General features: G+C 38.8%; 1 protein-coding gene across 1 annotated transcript in view; it reads left to right on the forward strand.

Moving 5' to 3' along the window:
* arid5b (AT-rich interaction domain 5B) overlaps window positions 1–18,553 on the forward strand; it is a 77,536-nt gene that overhangs the window by 31,658 nt on the left and 27,325 nt on the right. The window contains exon 4 of the mRNA XM_069692940.1: window positions 2,857–3,087. Coding sequence (XP_069549041.1) covers window positions 2,857–3,087 — 231 coding nt within the window. The remainder of the gene's footprint in view (window positions 1–2,856; window positions 3,088–18,553) is intronic.

An 18,553-nucleotide genomic window follows, 5' to 3' on the forward strand; every position in this document is an offset into this window, starting at 1 on the left:
TAGTATGATCAGATATTTAGGTAATACACATGGGAGCATTTTACCAGGGATCCCTTTTTTTTTTTTAATCACATCACATTCATTTATCTTTTTTATCATTTATCTTATTATGTTAGAACTGAAACTATTTGCCATTATTACTTTTTCAATAACCACTAATAACCCTGGAAGTCCGTTTTAAGCAAACATTCAGGGATTTCAGTCTCTCAGATGTTAAAATTTCTCTTCTGTGATGTCAAACACACAAATACATTTTGTTTTTTGACTGTGAGACAAATCAAAATATTTGAATATGTGTACTTTGGCTTTTCTAAATGGTAATTGTGCAATTTGTTTTGCTATTTTCTGACATTTCACATACCAAATGATCAATCAGTTTATGCAGAATATAATGGACAGATAGAAAAATCATACAAAAATAATCCTAATTTGCATCTCGAAATCATATCATGTGAAAGATCCAATTTATATCATATACATGTATCCTATATAATGTCCATACTTCTGCATGTTCAGATCATTTCTATTCACTGTTTTGATGGGTTATATTCAGGCCTGTTTTATAGAAATAGCTAATCAGATTTAGTCGAGTTTAGAGATCCTGTAACGTAAGCTGATGGGAAACACCTATGTTGTCATTAAAAATAAGGAAATGTCTCTTACACCTTCAGTTTGGCTCATTTACAATATTTTTTTTCTCCAAAGTGCCTTACTTAGCCATCTGCTGCTGCTACAAAAACTAATAACTGAGCACGTAATTACTTATATTTCTGTTATGTGGGTGGTAGGAGATGAGTTCTGTTATAATTAAGCATAAAAACTGTCACTTTAATCACCACCAGTAAACTGAAACCTCAACAGTCAACTTCCTGTTGGTTGTGTAACAGCCACATATAGAGGAAGAAATCCTCTGAGAAGAAGTTTTATAGAAGCAACGTTTTTCAGATAATACTCTGCTGCTTCAGTTAGTGTGTTGAGGGGAAAATGTCATGGACACATAATACTATGAAATACAATTTCATTCCAGAACACTTTGTGTCAAGTCCTGGGTACGTATGTGGGAGGCTGTAGTAACTTTATTTTCCTGTACTAACTTTTCTTATCTCTGCGACACTCAGGTCTGCATTAAAATGACTTTGACACGATCATATCATTTCCGTTTTAACTGCTCAACAGTGACTTTATGGCATTTTTACTAGCCAGGGACAGCAGTCCCAGACTAAAATATCTGAAGGACTGTTTTGATGGACTGCCTTGAAACTTCATGCACACATTTATGCCCCCCTCAGGATGAATTGTGAAAACTTTGGTGATCCCTTAACATTCATATAGAACCATTAGCAGAAGTCCAAAAATCTATTTGTACTTGGGTTTATAACCAAATTCCTGCTGAACTAACTATACTCATCCTCAGCTCAACTAATTTGGTGAACATGGTACCCATAATGCCTATCAAACATCAGCAGGTGGTCTTTGTGACTGACAGCAGGCTGAACTCAGTTTTTTTTCTTACATGGTGTCAGTATAATATTAACAGTTTGATTGTCTATCTAGCTGGCTTTTATGGCAGTTTATTGTGCCAGCTCAGTCTGTACTTCCTGTCCCAAGGTTGTCCAAATAACGGAAGAGATTTCTTTGCCAGTTAGTTGTCACAGGTGATAATGCATTAGTCAAATTTACACGCTGTCTGTGGAATTACACAACCATATCAGATACGTCAGTGGGAAAGTCTGACTCTGAAGGGTAGCTTCACTTCTGCTGAGTGACACAGTGAATGTGCCAGTTGAACCAGAGGCCAGAGATCTTTAAGAAAAATGGAAAACTTGCTTCTAAGTGCAGAAATATCCTTTTTATTTTTTTTTATTTTTTTTTTTGCAAACAGACTAACACATACTTGCAAACATGTATTCAGACCTGCCTTGTCTAAATTGCTCTGAGGATTTCCTACCTTGAACTCACTTGTTAAAAAAAAATAAACCGGGTCAATCCAAATAGCAAGCACCTAGAGTTGTTTTGACATTCCTCTTGACACCCCAGCAGCTATGCATGTCACGCATTTCAAACATGCTGCTAAACAACATTATATATTTGCACAGTGGAAATGAAAAGACGCGCTGTCAGTTTGGTGAAATGTATTATTACTACGAGGAAAGGATGTGAAACTTTCATAAAAGCTATTTAAAGTCACAATGAAACAGCAGTGTTAAAGCGTTGTGCTTCCTTAATGTGACACGTTTCCTGATGAGATGGCGGGTTGCGACAGAGATGAATATGTGTTGTGTGTGTGTGAGACAGAAATCAAAATTACTGTTTGTTAGCGATCAAAACAGCAAAGATGTAGAATTTTCCAAGAATTATTAAAAATGAATTAAAATAAAATACATTTTTGGTGTTTCATAAAGCAATACATACATGTATAGTTTGCGTGTTGTTGCTGCTTTTACAAACTTATTTCCCTTCTTGGATTTATCATGAATCTGCCTGTGTCGTGTGCATTTCAGTAGGACAAACTTAAAATCTTAAAAGATCTCAAACTTCACAGCTAACCTTGGGCAATAAGGAGTGAAAGGCTCATATCCACAGCACACTGGCTGTCGATATGCCAGAATATTTCAGTGTCCAAAAAATGATCTGAGAGAGAATAATTTTTTTTTTTTTTAAACTTAACAGAAATGGGAGAGTGAATCTGTCCTGTAAAATTAAGTGCTGCCGTTTTCTACAACTCTTTGCAGAGCACTTGAAAAACAAGACGTCTCCGATTTCCCTCAGAAGCTTTCCCTGTTCAATGTCAAACTCAACGATATATAATCTCTGCGGACCTCCTAACTGTGTGTCTGTATTTTGTGTCTTTTTCAGGCCAGGAGGAGGATGGGCGGAAGGTTTTAGTCCTCAGTTACCCCCAGTATTGCCGCTGCCGCTCGGTTTTGGCCCGGCTCAGAGAGCAGCCATCCTCCCTGCTCATCGACCACACGGTGCTGGCGTTGGGCGGCATCGCCGCGTTGGGCGGGAGCACGAGGATCCTGTACTGCCGCGACACCTTTGAACACCCTGCCCTGCTACAGAACGAGAGCATCTGTGACGAGTTTGGTGAGTGTGGCAGCTGGAGATTTGATCGTAGCCTTAAGATAAGGTATCATATTTGTTCATCTGAAACGCCAACAGCTATTACAGTAGCAGTGCATGGTGATTGGAGTATTTCACGTTGCCCAGAGTAACATCAAACTCGTCACGTCCTGATCTCTGAGCGGAAGCATGCTGTTAAAACGCATTGTCACACCACAGTTCATCTCAAACTTCCAATTATGTCAGTTTGGTTACCCAGTCCATTTGTTCAAGTCTGCTTTTAGTGGAAAATTGACATTTTGAGCCAAGTAATTTAGTTCCATTGTGTTGAAAACCCAGAAAATGTACTTGAGCCCATTTAAAATTCTAATTTCTAATTTCTAATGAATACCATAGACGGGTGAAACCAAATACAGCTGCAGTCCTGTGAAACACTCTATCGCCACAACAGCATTTCATGAGCTGAGAAAAACAGCTCTGATTTCTGATGATGCATTTTACATGTCAAAGTGAGGTCACCTGAGTCGCTTGCTGACGGAGGTTGAAGAATGCGAGTTTGAAAATGAGGTGTGGAGCTGGAAAGAAGTGAACTTATGCAACTCATGCAAGCTGCTTAACACTGCATTAGCTGCTATTAGCATGACACACCAGATTTTCTAAACTGTCAGTGGCTGGAATGCATTGTGAGTAATGTAGGTAATGTGGGCAACAGGTCTTATCAAGGAAGAGGATGTCTGGAATATAGACATAGAAGAGAATATCAGTGGTTGTGCTACAGCAATTTTAAAACTTTTTTCTGTCCATGATGAATCTGAGTGTAATATGAGAACGTTAAATTGGTTAAATCTTTTAATTGATCTGTTGATTTATATAAAATGAAAATAATCCCTCAGTTTTGTTTCTCAGAAATTTTAAATCCCTAAATTTGGAGATACTTTTCACAAGCTTTGAAAAACAACCAGAATGAAAAAGAAAACTCAATATGTTTTCGGCATTTGGCTTTGAATTAAATAAATGTAATAAGACCCAGAAAACAGAAACATTTATTCCCATATTTGTTGTTTATTTCCTGTTATGAAGATCACTGTGCCACATTTTACTTAACCGTGATTTGTATTTTAGTGGAGATCAACAGTTAGTGTGCTGATGCCTCATATCAGACATCGCTCCTTTGTTTATGTCTTCTATTTGTCCTTTTTACTAAATGATCTAAATTGAACATGCTTTTGATTAATGCTAATTAGGACAAAAAGACCATTCTAATATTATATTTTAATTTAGTCTGAGTTTGTTTGTCCCTGGAGCGGTCTTTCTGCTTAAGAACACAAGTGACTGCTGTTCAAACATCCTCATCAGTCACACCTATGAAAAGCATTCTGTGGTGCCGGTGAGGAGTTTTGAAGTGCCGGAACATGTCTGTTTGCCATTCGCTGTGCTTTCCCCGCCACTCATGAATCCACGCATTTTATTAACCCCGCGCTGGTCTAAAACAAAGGGATACCGTGATTCATCCCCCTTTATATTTCCTCTGCTCGTCAGCTCAGCGGGCTGTTGTGCAGCGTCACTTTGACATTCACAGTAACAGCTCCGATGGTCAAAAGTCATTGTTTTTCTTTTCCTGTTAAATTTGCCAGTAGGTAATTGCATTTTAAGAGAGCAGCAGAGGTGAGACCAGAAGGGAGAACGTTTTTAGGCATAGGAAAATAAGTTATGAATAGTAACGCTAACATCCTGTGGCTGCTGTTGCTCATTCACTTGGCTCAATAATGCCATTCCTCTGTGAGCCACATTTAAGTTAAAGGTTTATTTTCATAGCTTGAGGGGATTCTATTTTTTTTTTTTTTTTTTACTAAGATTTTTAATGTTATTCACATGAAGGTTTACGAGGTTTGAAGCAGAGTTTTATTTGTGCTTGAATTGCTGCTTGGGGACGTGATTGTGATTTGTTTCAAAACAGCAGAGCTAAGTAATTTATATCTGTCAGGCAGGTGAACTAATTCCTCCGGGGCATCTTACTTATAGGCACAAACACGCACATGAATATTTGCACATATGCACTCGGAAACATACACAGCTGCTGAGTAAAGTGAAAACAGCCATAACGCCATATTAAATCGACCTTTATTAGGATAAATACCAGCACTGTGGACACTTAAGAAGCAATACTGCGCAGCTGTGAAATATTAAAAAGTTTGAAATTGATCTGGGGAACAATTTTAGGACTTTCTTCTGTGCTTCCCTCAATGCTAATTCTGACCTTTTGGATTCATCCAAATCTGCTGTGGCTGCCGTAATAGCTGTCCGTCCTGTCTAGGCTAATTCATGAAAGTGTGTCAGGCTACCTCAGGGGGTAGAGAAGTCGAGAGGGCTCAGGCAAAAAAAAAAAAAGTGGCATTGCAGAGTTTCAGCGAGCCTGAAACTCTGTTGGTAGAGTATTGTGTGAAATGTAGTCATCAGATGAAAACTTGGTGCTGAAATAGTCTATTCTTGGAAGCCTGGTTACAGATTCAGGACAGCACCACAGTAGTCGCATTTACAGCATAATCATGTTGATATTTATCATTTAATAGGCAGCACATGTTGATTCATTTGATCGTTTGTGCTCTTATTGTAATTTTTCTGTCTTTCAGGAGATGAGTAATGACTCATCAGCGTGTTTTGGCTTGGTATGTGTTTGCTCTGACTTTACTCGATGAGCGTTCCTGGTTTGTTAGTGCTCTATCTGACTCAATCTATATTCATGTTCCTTCACCCGCGTCAGCACCAGTGTCCGTGCTTTTGAACCAGCTCGAGCAAAACTGCGGTTGCGTCAGTCACCAGATCTTTTAGTCCTGTGATCCATATTCATGTTCAGCATCGCCTGTCACCCTTGCAGCCGCTTTCCTCACGGGGAATGACACAGTTTTTGTTTATAATTATCATGCCTTCTCTGCCAACGTGGATTGATTATACCCGTGCTACTTGTGTCCCCGATTTAATTTCTTGCCAGGAGGAATGTACTATTACCAGGGCACAGTCGTACCACAGGAAATATACTGTAAGTTGTTCAGTAGACCTCGCTGGTACAAATAGGTTTTACGTACCGGGTGTACATCGACATACTGAATGAAATACAATCTCTTATATAGGACCTTAGAATAACGACGGTGTCACACACTGCCCTGTAATAATATTGGCATTACTGAGGCTCCTCTGCTGTGGGAAAAAGCCAGAAATAGTTTGAGTGGGCCAGACCTTTGCAGCGCTGAATGACAGATGACACGGTTCAGGTTTTTGTTATTAAATGTCACGATTCTGTTGAGTGTTGCTCACATTAATTTGGCAGGGAATACTGTATGTGCTACAAAGCAATAACATAAACATTCGTAAGCTCGACCTCGAGGTGGTGTACATGAAATGTTTAGACAAGATGGCTGTCCGTTAAGGAAAACATTATGGGCAGCATTTTTCTAATTTTTTTTCCTCTCCTGATTCTGAATATGCTCCCAAACTGCTGACCTTCCTCCACCCTCCCCTTCAGAAACCTAACACTCGTTGTGTGCTTAAATCAACAGTATTTTGAAAGTTAGTGAGGCAATCATGTTTGAGGCAAAGCAGTTGAGAAGAGCGACTCTCCTCCTCCTCCTCCTCCTCCTCCTCCTCCTCTTGCTCATTTGTCCTATATTCCCCAGGTCTCCTTCTTTGGCACAGTAACTGTATATTTCATGCTCAGCTCGGTGTGTTTTGTTTGAAATATCTCTCACTCAGTGTCGGTTTGATTTTTATTAAAAAGAAACATTTTCAGCGCAATCCTTTGGAATCCTTTTTTGTAATCCTCCAGGGTGGGAGGAGTATAAAAAAAAAACAATTTATTGCTTCAGTATATTAACATTGTCCAGATGCACTGATCATAAACAGAATTTTACAATCTATTTTTGTACTGCGGTGCGTGCTTGCTAGTATGTACATCTGTGGCTGAAGTCGGATGCGCTCCGTGTGTATTTATGAGGGTGTTTCTGCATGTCTGAGTTAGTGGCATCTGTGTTTGACAGACAAAAAGAGATTTATTTTTCAGTAACTTGTTGTCTGACCGAAAGTAACACAGAAATATGCTGTACTGCAGAAGAAGAAATGAGGAAAAGAAAAATCTGACAGCAGGCTAAAATCTTCAATCTGTACATTTGAGATAATATCTTTGAAAACATTCAGCCCGGCTGGCTTGATTGGGTTGGGTCACCAGATGAACATACAGCATGATGTCATTGTTTCCACAACTTGAACCACTTTCTCGCTGCTCTTTAAACATGGAATCTGATTAGATGAAATATGCATATTCCAATATCGTCCCATGACAGCCCCGTCTGTTAATGTAATAGGCAAATTGCTTGCTAAACTCATGTTTTCTCATCTCCTCTGCAGATTTGTGTTAACCACCAATCCATGAATTTTTCATTGTCCATATGTCATGGTATACAGAGGCATTAGAGGAGAATTTTAGAGGAGAAAAGAGCGCATGCTGCGGCTGTATAGTCAGGTTTCATAATCAGGACATGAGCTGTATATAAATATGAGCTGAACATCTGGTGAAAGACCACTTACTACACATGACATCGCACATTGTCATGTCCTTCTGTGAAATCATATTTGACTATTTAAGGAGTAAAAGATGTGTATTTTTACACTGATAACTCTTATGAACAGCATATAACCAAATGCAGCCTAAATATACACTTATGTTGTGTTTCATTGCTTTAATGTACCGACTGTGCACAGGCAGAACTCATGCCACAGGGCTATTGTAACTAAAAGCACTTTCTTCCAGCGGTATCAGCAGCATTAGCATGACTTGTGCATTGAATAAGTCACAATCTTTCTGATTATGCCTATTATGTCATTGCCAACACAGCGGCTCCACACATATTGTTTTGCATTGCTGCTTATCTATTTTTAGCAAACAGCACAGAGAGATAAATAAGTATCGGGCTATAGGCAGGAGGCTTTTCAGAGCTCCAGGCCTGTTATTTACAGAGCAAAGGTTTCTCACAGGAGCAGTTAGTCGAGGATAATTGACCAGCAGAGAAAGAAAGGAGGCCCAGCCATAGTCTTACTTTAGATAAAAGATGATAGCAGTGGATTTACTTGTTATATTTGAGCAAATATGATATATTTGAGCAAATCACAGTTTCAAAAGCATAATTTCCCCTGGAGACTGGGACATTTCCTGTTTCTGTGCCCCGGGTTTGGCCTTGCAGGCTATATACATACTACTTTTGACTCCCTAAATGGTGGTGGATGTGCCTGCTGTCGCTATTCACGCCAGAGAAAATATTGCAACCTGCTCTGCAGTTTTATGTGCATATTTTGCCTCAGTCAGTATTTTTTCCAAAAAGCTGATAGAATTGAGCATCAATCAATTATTAAATATTAGATAAGACAATAAAAGACAGTGCTCTTTCAATTGAAGCTCCCCATAAAATATTGACGTCATAAAATATGAGGTTTCTATCAACAAAAACTAAATGTGATTTTAAGCAGGAATACTGTATTATGAAGGCAGCAATTTACAAAGCTTTTTAATTTTCATTTCATTCGACGGCTATTCATTTGGGGGAGAGAGGGATATGAACAGTGCTGTAAAAGTGTTATTTTCTTGAGTGATGTCAAGTCCAGAAATAGTATTCACATCCTTTTCCCCCCCCATGCAGCCATTGTTGTTTTCGTTTCACTACAGTATGAAAATCAGTTTACAGAAGCATAAAATCTACTTTACACAGGTGATTCAACACAGTAAAACATTTAGTCACCGTTTTATTGTCACGCTGTCATCACATGTTATTGCAGCTGTGAGCGGTGGCAGTTGCTGCATTTATGGAAAACTCTGACATCTCAGATTTCACAGTCGTCTGCTAAACAGGAACCATTTTAAATCAAATCAAGTTTGTATTATCCTTTTGGTTCTGTGGTATTCCTCAGAATGTAGTTTTTTGTTAACACCTTGTAATCTGTACATTTTGGGGGTTTTGGAGTATTCTTGAATGCACCACCAGAGCCACAAGATAGCGATGCAAAAATATTTAAAGTGATGAAAAGTTCAGGACAAATGATTACCTATAACAATATGTTGTAACATGCATGTTTAAATCTCTGCATGTTGATGACTTCCTGGAAATATATTTGGCAAATAATCTACATTTAACAAAACACAACACACAGAAACACATTTAAATCTTTTCTATGACCTTAACTTGTGAAGTAAGTGATTAACCACCTTGGCATGATTGTCAAAAATACTGTGACAGGTCATTATCAGGCTTAGTGATGAAAAGATGGAACCAAATAGGGAAAGTTTTTTTTTTTATATTTTCAAAGCCGTTTGGTGTAATTTAAAACAGTGATAAACTGCACAGGGTGTTATTAATTACTTTACACTTGAGCTGAGGAGGTGAGCTTGACCTCATTCATAATGGCTCAGACGATTATTCCATTAATACACTTGTCAAATGTTGAAGAGCGAAGTTTAAATCAAGCAAAGATTATATGTACGTGATAAAAAAATACAGGCAGTCTGCAGCATGTAGCACATTTTCACACATGACCAGATGCGAGTTGTGACACAACCTCTCAATGTGCCCTAATAAAAAAATTACAGAACAGCATGTTGCAACCTGGAGCGAACACGCCTGACTCATCTGTGTAACAGTAAACGCTGTTTACAAAGTTTACCTCTGCCAGTGAGCGTGGTGGAGAAACGCCTCATGACTGCAGCCTTTTTGTTGGGTTGTTGGGTTAAGTGTTGAGTTATCTTTGTGCAGGTAGAGGCTTGCTGCCAGTTGTTGTTGTTCCTAAAAAAAAGCTTGTGTAACACCAAGTGACGTCAAAAATGGCTGTTACACTGCAGATGCACGACGGCTGCAAAGTGAGGATTATACTGTATGTGATGACTGTGATTGATGTTTCCAGTTTTTTTCCAAAAAGGACAGATGCTTCTTGGAAAGGACAATGCTTAGTTAAATAGTGACACTGCTGGCAGCTGCTTCAGAAATGTGTTTCTTTTCTTTAATGAAAACAAACAATCTTGTGATTTTAAATTGTTCGTAGATTTTGTGGTAAACTTCTTATATCCCTAAAATACACCACATTAGCATATAAAGAAGAGAAAATGACAAAAAGAGAAAAGTATATTCATTGGCCTATTTTGTTATGGGAATGATGATTATTTATAATCACTGTGCCTTAATGCTGTGTAGCCTTTCAGAATGATAAAGTCCCTATGATTGGGCTCATTGGCCGACTCAATCCCATCAAGTGTAACTAGAGCGTGATCTATTAGAATACATATGTTTTATTGATGTATGGGCTTCGTGTTTATCCTGGCATTCATTTATTTATAGGTCGATGCTGTGATTTTTTTTTTTTTTCTTCCTCCAGTAATGAATAGGATAAGCCTTGAAGCTTATCCACTGCTCCCTTTCATCTCTCCCTCCCGCTCTCTCTCCCCATTCCCTCCTTCTGTCTCTCTCCCTCCGAAAGCCAAATTGAAATACTGTATTTTTTAAAGCCCCGGTCCAACTGAGTTGTTGCTGCAGTCTGTCAGTATCAATGATGTGGAAGCGTTTGAAGGTTATCCCATTTTATAGCAAATCCCTCCACATTATGTAACTTTGACTCTGTTTTACATTTGGCACTCTTTGAACAACAGTGTGTGTGCGTGTGCGTGTGCGTGTGTGCGCGTGTGTGTGTGTGTGTGTGTGTGTGTGTGTGTGTGTGTGTGTGTGTGTGTGTGTGTGCGTGTGCGTGTGCGTGTGTGTGTGTGTGTGTGTGTGTGTGTGTGTGTGTGTGTGTGTGTGTGTGTGTGTGTGTGTGTGTATGTGTGTATTTGGGACAGTCCCTCTGCGTGCTCTTAACATTTCTTTTCAAAATGGGATTTATTTTTTAATTTCCTCTCCTGGAACAATGGCCATTAAGAGCTACTTGCCAACACTTTGCATGGGCACAGGAAAAAAAGCTGAAGTAAAATGTTCACTTGTCAGATATTTACAGCCTTTATTGTGCTGTAGAGTTTGTTTTATTTTTGTGCTGACAGAAAAACAGCTTTGTGACTTATTACAATTTAAATACACGCAGAAAGACATTGAGTCTTGTTGGACTTTAGCCAAAACCAAAACGGTTTTTTATTTTTTTTATTTTCTTGTGTAATTACACTGTGGACGCGTGCGTGCGTCTTCATATGAAGACTGGGTGATATTATTCAGTTCACCGGGGTCAGAGGTCATTGCATTCCTCAGTGTATGTGTCAATCAGTGGATCTGGGTTAAGATTAAACCCAGCCACGTCTCAAATGTGATGTGTGTTAATAAGTACTTAACAGGCAACGCTACCATCATGAGGCAATCACATGAGGTGGATAGAAAGAAAGAAAGATGGAGGAAGGACTGAGAAAAGAAAACAGATACAATTTGTGCAGAATGATTTTCTCCCTTCAATTACAGCCCACTTTGACGATGAATTTAGTTTGTGAAATTTCCCTTGTAAAACATGTAACATCATTTCCTATTTACTTTGCAAATGGAAATCTTGAGTCGACAGCCTTTATGAGTTTCCGCAGTGCTAAAGTACACACGTTCACACCCCTGTTGAAACACACACCCCAATGAATCCGATGAGAATGATTTCATAATCCATCGCAATAATAAACTTCTTTGAACTGTTTAATTGGCTCTTCCTGGAACGGCACGGCTTCGCTTCATTTGATCTGATGAAAGAGTAATGTTGCTTCTCCCCAGGGGGAGCATGCACAACGGTGCACAAATAATGAATTAAGAACACTACCTTTTTTTTCCAAATGACTGCCATAATAAAGCAGGAAAATTCATATTGCGCTTACACCAGTTTCCCCTAAATTGCTTTCATGTTTACTTGCTTATGTATTTAATTTTTCCGAGCGTGTTTTAAGTGAAAATAATCCTGATTCCTGGAAGGGTAATGGATTGAGGTCACATGGAAATCGATTGTCATCTCAAAGCACCGTTATCGTTGGAAACATTTGGAAACAATACAGAAACATTCCTCGTGTGTGATTGTGTGAAAAGTCACACTTTACTGTACACTGCTCTCCAAACGAATAGCCTGTATGGCAAGTAGCGACATTTGATTTGAACGCATGGGGTGTATGTAAAAGGGAAAGTGAAGCAGGCTATGCAAAAACGGGAGAGAGAAATATGTAAAATTGAAACTGACAAAGTCATGATGGTTTGGGAGAACGTCCTCCTTCCCTGGCTGAGGAATATTAACAGTGACAGTCTGAATGGAGAGTCTGTGTACAGCAACAGTATGGTCACAGAAATGAGCTCATTACTGGCAAAATACATTATGTATGTGCGCGCACACTCACATACAGTACATTTTATTATATTACTATGGTGAGAATATTCCATTTACATATCCATCTGCTAATTGTAACCCCTCACATGCCAGAGCCTAAAGGCAAGGAAATGGGTGTAAAACCAAAAACCATAACCTCAACTCAAATTATCCTCAGTTCTATCCCTGAAAATTCAGTTTAACTAGTATGGCTTGGCAGGAAACACACACACACACACACACACACACACACACACACACACACACACACACACACACACACACACACACACACACACACACACACACACACACACACACACACACACACACTGATCATGGCTTGAAGAAGCTTAAAGAAGTATTTACATGATTTTTTAAGTGCGAGATAAAAATATGGGAGGGTATTTTTAATGTCCTGGTAAACACACACACTTGCTGGGATATGGGCTTGTCTCCATGGCAACACTAGTCAGAGCGTGCCCAGCCTAGCGTTTTGACAGTTTCTCCTGATGATGATTGATAATTACTACCTGACTTGTTGTCCCCGTCTCCACAAACATATGGCGGGAGCTGCCCTCCGCCATATATCTGCCAAAATGTTCCCTTTTCTGATAATAGCTTTTTAATGTTGCGTTTTGTTGTGCATGCATAGCAATCACCCCACAAACACACATACGCATATATTCACACACGTTCACACACCCCTCCCATCCCCACCCCTTTGTAATTACATTTGCTGCCGCTCACGCAGTTATTACAGAAAGGAAAGAGAAATAGATAGGAGAAGCAGGAGTGTGGGAGAAAGTCAAAAACAGGTGGGGGGGGGTGTATGTGTGTGTGTGTGTGTGTGTGTGTGTGTGTGTGTGTGTGTGTGTGTGTGTGTGTGTGTGTGTGTGTGTGTGTGTGTGTGTGTGTGTGTGTGTGGAAGGGGGGGGTGGATTGATTTCACTTTGAATTGATGTGTTCTTCCCAGTGCTGCTGGATTTAAATTTGACAAATTGTCAGGATTAACACAAAGAAGGAGCATTTTTACAGTATAGTCACATATTAGAATATAAACACCAGATAATTGCCAGTATGGTGGGCTGTAGTTTAAAATGGCAAGCGAGACTCTTTATTCCATATCCATGCGCCCGGTATTTTATTATGCAGTGTGTTTGCATGCATAAAGCTCATATTTAGATGCAATTGGAAGCAATCTTGTTATATTCAGCGACTCCATAGAGGAGGACATCAATCTATAAACATGATTTATCTACTGTGCACTAGCTACCAAGGCATTAGCATAGACCTTCTATTGTGGATCCTATTACCCGACTACATTCAGAAATGTCACACTTTAAACCTCACCAGCATTTTAAACTACAGCTAAACTCAAATCAAATATTGCAATGAATCAATATTCCTGTTTAGTCTTTACTAAATTGCGCCTGCAAACACAATATAATTGGGGCAGTGATAATGAGTTTACATATGATAATTAATCCTGTTTTTCTTAATTATGAGAACTTGCAGACTGGAGCTGATTGTTAGTAGGATGCTTTCAAGTATATTTAAATCCATTTTGTTGAGCTATTTTTTGACTTTCTCTTTGATTTGACCAAACAGTTTACTGGCCTCAATGACCTTTGATTGCAGGAACAGGAACATTATCAGCAACGCTCTCTCACTCATTATGTCTTAGCTTCTGCAGGCAAAATCAAATGAACCTATTAGCTCTAAGTATCTGATTTTACATGTTTGCACTTGTTCCACATGGGCAGACCAGCTAGTTCACCTATATCTCATTGATTCATATAATGTGTAGCGCACCTGCAGCAGGAAAAAGCTCTGCGGAAACCCAAGTCATTTCTAATACCGTGTGATTGAGGTCTGCCACAGGCTATGGCAAAAGACAGGCTCTGTGAAGGAGATAATGATGCATACACACACAGCTGTCAGTCAGCCAGCTAAGGGGAATCGTCTTTGAGAAAAATAAAAACAGACTGCAGCCGATATAATGCAGTATTTGTATAGGAAATGATAGGTTTGGGAAATAGAGTGGAACAGCATGTCAGAGACGTTGGAAAAAGGAGAGTATCCGAAAACCAGAAAGTCTCACAAGGAATCCCATTTTTTCAGTGTCGGTATATTTAAACATTCATACTGAAAAGATGTATGGCTGCCTATTAGAGTAAGTTTGATTAAAGGACAGAATATATGTTTTGTTTTTTTCCACTAGTGGTGCCCAACCATGCGGATAGTTTTGGTTTAATTTGTTCAGTGGGGTTTTGTCTCCACCCAGGATCGCGGTCAATGGAATTTAGTTGGTGGAGCTCACAAAAATGACTCTGAACAATGACTTTTCCAGAAACGTCCTCATGTCCTAGTTAGCCTGGATAACCCGCAGACAAATAGATTCGTTCTTTGGCAGAAAGAAGCTTCAATTAAAACTTGTTCTTGGACATTATGGTAGTTTAAAGCTGCACTAATCAATATTTTCACCCTAACGACTTGTGACAACCTATCCGCCAGCTCTGCAGGTCTTTTCAGTATCTTCATCAAACAAACAGTCTTCACATAACCAGCTCAGCATCAAATCATTTTTGTGCATTTAAGAGTCAAAGAGCCAGATATTTGACATAGATTCCAATAAATAAGACTCCACATGAATGCCAATGTTGCCTCATGTACGCTGGATGCGAACACAGGCAGTTATTTTTCAATTTCCTTCTAGCAAGGTCGTACATAATATGTCAGTGTTGTGTTCTCAGCTTGTTCCACTGCCTCTCAAAAAATTCAGTCAATATATTTTTCAACACATATAAAATGAAGTTAACTGCAATTCGCCTGCATTGAACTGGATCAGAGAACTCTGATGAATACCAAAAAAAAAGACAAAGAAAAAAAGAAACAAAATACCAATAATACGCCAACCGTTTTTGAGGGGTAATTTGGGTGAACTTACTTTTTTTTTTTTTTTTTAAAGCAGTTGAAGTCAATCAAAATACCATGTGGTTAAAAAGAAAGTAACCTGTTTAAAAGAAGCCGTTCAGGACTTGCAGATCAGGAGGGTGCACCTCAGGTGACTGTTGTTAGACCTCTTTTGTCAGAAGCTAGATTTATCCCTGCCTTTTACTCAGGCGTATGCTCTAATACTCTTGTATTACAGTGATTTTCTGTGTTAGAACATGAGTTCCTCATACAGGTACTCTCACCAAACACACCCCTGTTCTCTCTCTCTCTCTCTCTCTCTCTCTCTCTCTCTCTCTCTCTCTCTCTCTCTCTGTTATATTGGAAGCAGAGTTTGTTGTTGTTGAAAGCCTGGCAAAACTCGGATGTGTTTGTGTAATAACAGTAACTAGTATCCGCTGTCATACCTAGGAAGCAGCCAAATGCATTCCTCCTCATTAAGTTCAGAATCGCTTTCAGGCACAGCGCAGTAAAAATATCTTCTTATGTTGCAGTTGCATTCATGGGCGAAAAACAGGCAACGCCAGTGATGAAAATATTTCAGTAATATTGATGTGAAATCCCCCTGAGGTTGACCTAATGTGAAACGCTGTAGTCTTGGATTTTGCTGCGAAATGTTTTTACTGTTCATCAATGATAATCTTCCTCTGTATATTTATGAGAAATTAATTAACACTTGTATCATCTATCAACCTACGGAGGTTTTGATGTTTAATAAAAACAGTGTACTGTGTCCACCCACGCACTGTGTCTCATGCTGTGGGCGCATTGTGTAATTTTTGATGATTGCAGTGATAGAGATGTTTGAAGTATTACTGTTCATTAAATTTGTTTGTGTTGTCAATGTCTCAAATGACTCTGAGCTGAAACGTGCCTCAAGCACAGGAACAGACGAATAACTCTGCTGTCAAATGTGACAAAGTGAGAATTATAAACGTGTCAAAAATGGCTATAGTCGGCAAAATAATGATGGAGATGAGGGAGCCACTAATACTACTTTACATGCACAAAATTAGGGAGTGTAGTTTTGGTTTTGGTCACCGGGGCATCACAGTGAAGCCTGCGGTTGTTCAACCAAACAAAAAAAGAATTTAAACCTATTCATTTGTGTATTTTTATCTTAAAAATCCTCTGTGTTGTTTTCTTGTAAACCAACCAAAATTCATCTTGTGTATCCAACCATTTCTCATCGCAGGGCATCAAATTCTGTTGTTTTGTCAAATCTATCATCTCAGAGTTGTACACAAAGTGCCTAATATTTAGGCGCCAAAGCCCATGGGATTAGAGTTATGAAACGATTGTAGTTTAAAAATAAGTCTATGTTATTTTTTTCCCTGTATTCCCCTACATGGGATTTGTCACTCTCTCTGTGCTCCATCACATGGCCTCCCTCTACATCCCAAGTTGTCACAGTGTTGATGCTAAAGGGTTCTTTGTATGTATCTCTCTGACACCAATGGCTTTGAGAAAACGGCATTATTTGACGTCCTAGGGAACGTGCTGGTGTATATTTGTGATAATCATGTTGAATACATTCCTTCCTCATAAAAACATTTGCAAAGCAGATGTTTAAAAGTATTTTAATCCGACATTGTGTACATTCATGTTTACTTGTAGCCTAGTGCTGCCGGAGCGCACCGGGGGCGACGCGGTGCGATGATTTTGTTCACGGTTATCTTGATCTTGTTAAAAATTCATTTTTATTTTTTTTAATTTTTTTTTAAGTGCTTAAAAAAACTAATCATCTCTGAAGCGTACGTGCTAATAAAAACGAATGATCAAAGTTGTCATATTGACATTTAAGGTATATTGATTGATACCTCAACTCGAAGCCTCGTTTTAATCCGCTACCTATTGCCCTGTTATGCGTTTATATAAACTCAACACATCCTGTATCTCGTTTCAGATTAAAAAAAAAAACTCTGGTTGTGTTGGGAGTTAAATCAGACAAAAACACTTCACATGAGATATTCAGAACAACCTTTGAAAGTAGCATGATTATATTGTCGACTTTACTAAATTAAAGTGATGGAAATATACATTACTGACGATTATGAGCTGGCTGATTATGTAAACTTGCTACTGTAGGAACAGTAGTTACATAACCATCTAAATGAGCCACAATTTATATGTGCGTACACCCTCTGTTGTGCTCGAGCGCGTCCAATACTTAAAGAAATAGTACTACATCCCTCCTTAGTGTCTTCTCTCCCTCCATTGATGCATTGCTGCATTTCTCGGACCATTACCGCCACCTCTAGATCACTGAAATAGTTTCACACCATCGTCAGGACTGTATATCGCATCAATCGGGTCAATATACATCCTTCTACCAGAGTTGTGTTTCCTAAAACTCTGAAGATCGTAAAGTGCACAGTCATTCTTACCTTTAGTCAAAACAGCCGCAGCCATGAAAAGAATATCAGAATTTGAAAATTGCCAGAAGTGTTCTGTAATAATTTAAACCAACTTTTGATGAATTAATGAATGAAATTTTTTCTGAACACCTCTCATCTTTCATCGGGATTTTTATTGTTGGACAGTGCTGAGAGAGATTTAAGTAAATCTTTCAAATTGAAACAGTAAATGTGTGGTTTTTAATCCCCTGTTAAAATGACTTCCCGGGGTGAAATAATAACTATTGTATCCTGATTTATTGCCAGTTTAAATAGCAAATTACTCTAATTTAAAATTCTAGTAAACAATAGTAATTATAGGTGGAGTAACATACGTGCTGTTTACATGTGGACTTCCTCAGGTGTTTAAACATCTGTATCTTTAAAAAAAAAAAAAAAAAAAAAAAAAAAATGTGGATTTCATGTAGGCCACTACACATGCACTCATGTGCATAAGAACCTTTTGATCAGAGTAACTTCTAACATTTTTCATGACTCAAGTCTACCACGACAGCATCAGACAAGGTATTTAATCAGAAATAAGCTTTAAAAAAGAAACCTTCGCTCAAACGTGCTTCCTTTTAAAGAATTACCTCCTCAAACTGTGGTCAGAAACATGCAGTTCTTGAAGAGAAATACTTGAAATCCCTCCAACCTCTGAGATCTTTGATGTATAGTGAAGACGAGCCGTCGCCTGTCACTGCTGGCTGAGGAATTAGTCACTGCTGCCTTTTTTTATATTCTCTCTGCTACTGTTGCATTGCTGCTCTGGAGCCTCTCTTGTCACTTCCTTGTGCCTC

Source organism: Brachyistius frenatus, unplaced genomic scaffold (genome assembly GCF_029030835.1).
Source record: "Brachyistius frenatus isolate BFR_SWC_R1_liver_20210118 unplaced genomic scaffold, ASM2903083v1 Contig_13, whole genome shotgun sequence".
Lineage (NCBI taxonomy): Eukaryota > Metazoa > Chordata > Actinopteri > Embiotocidae > Brachyistius > Brachyistius frenatus.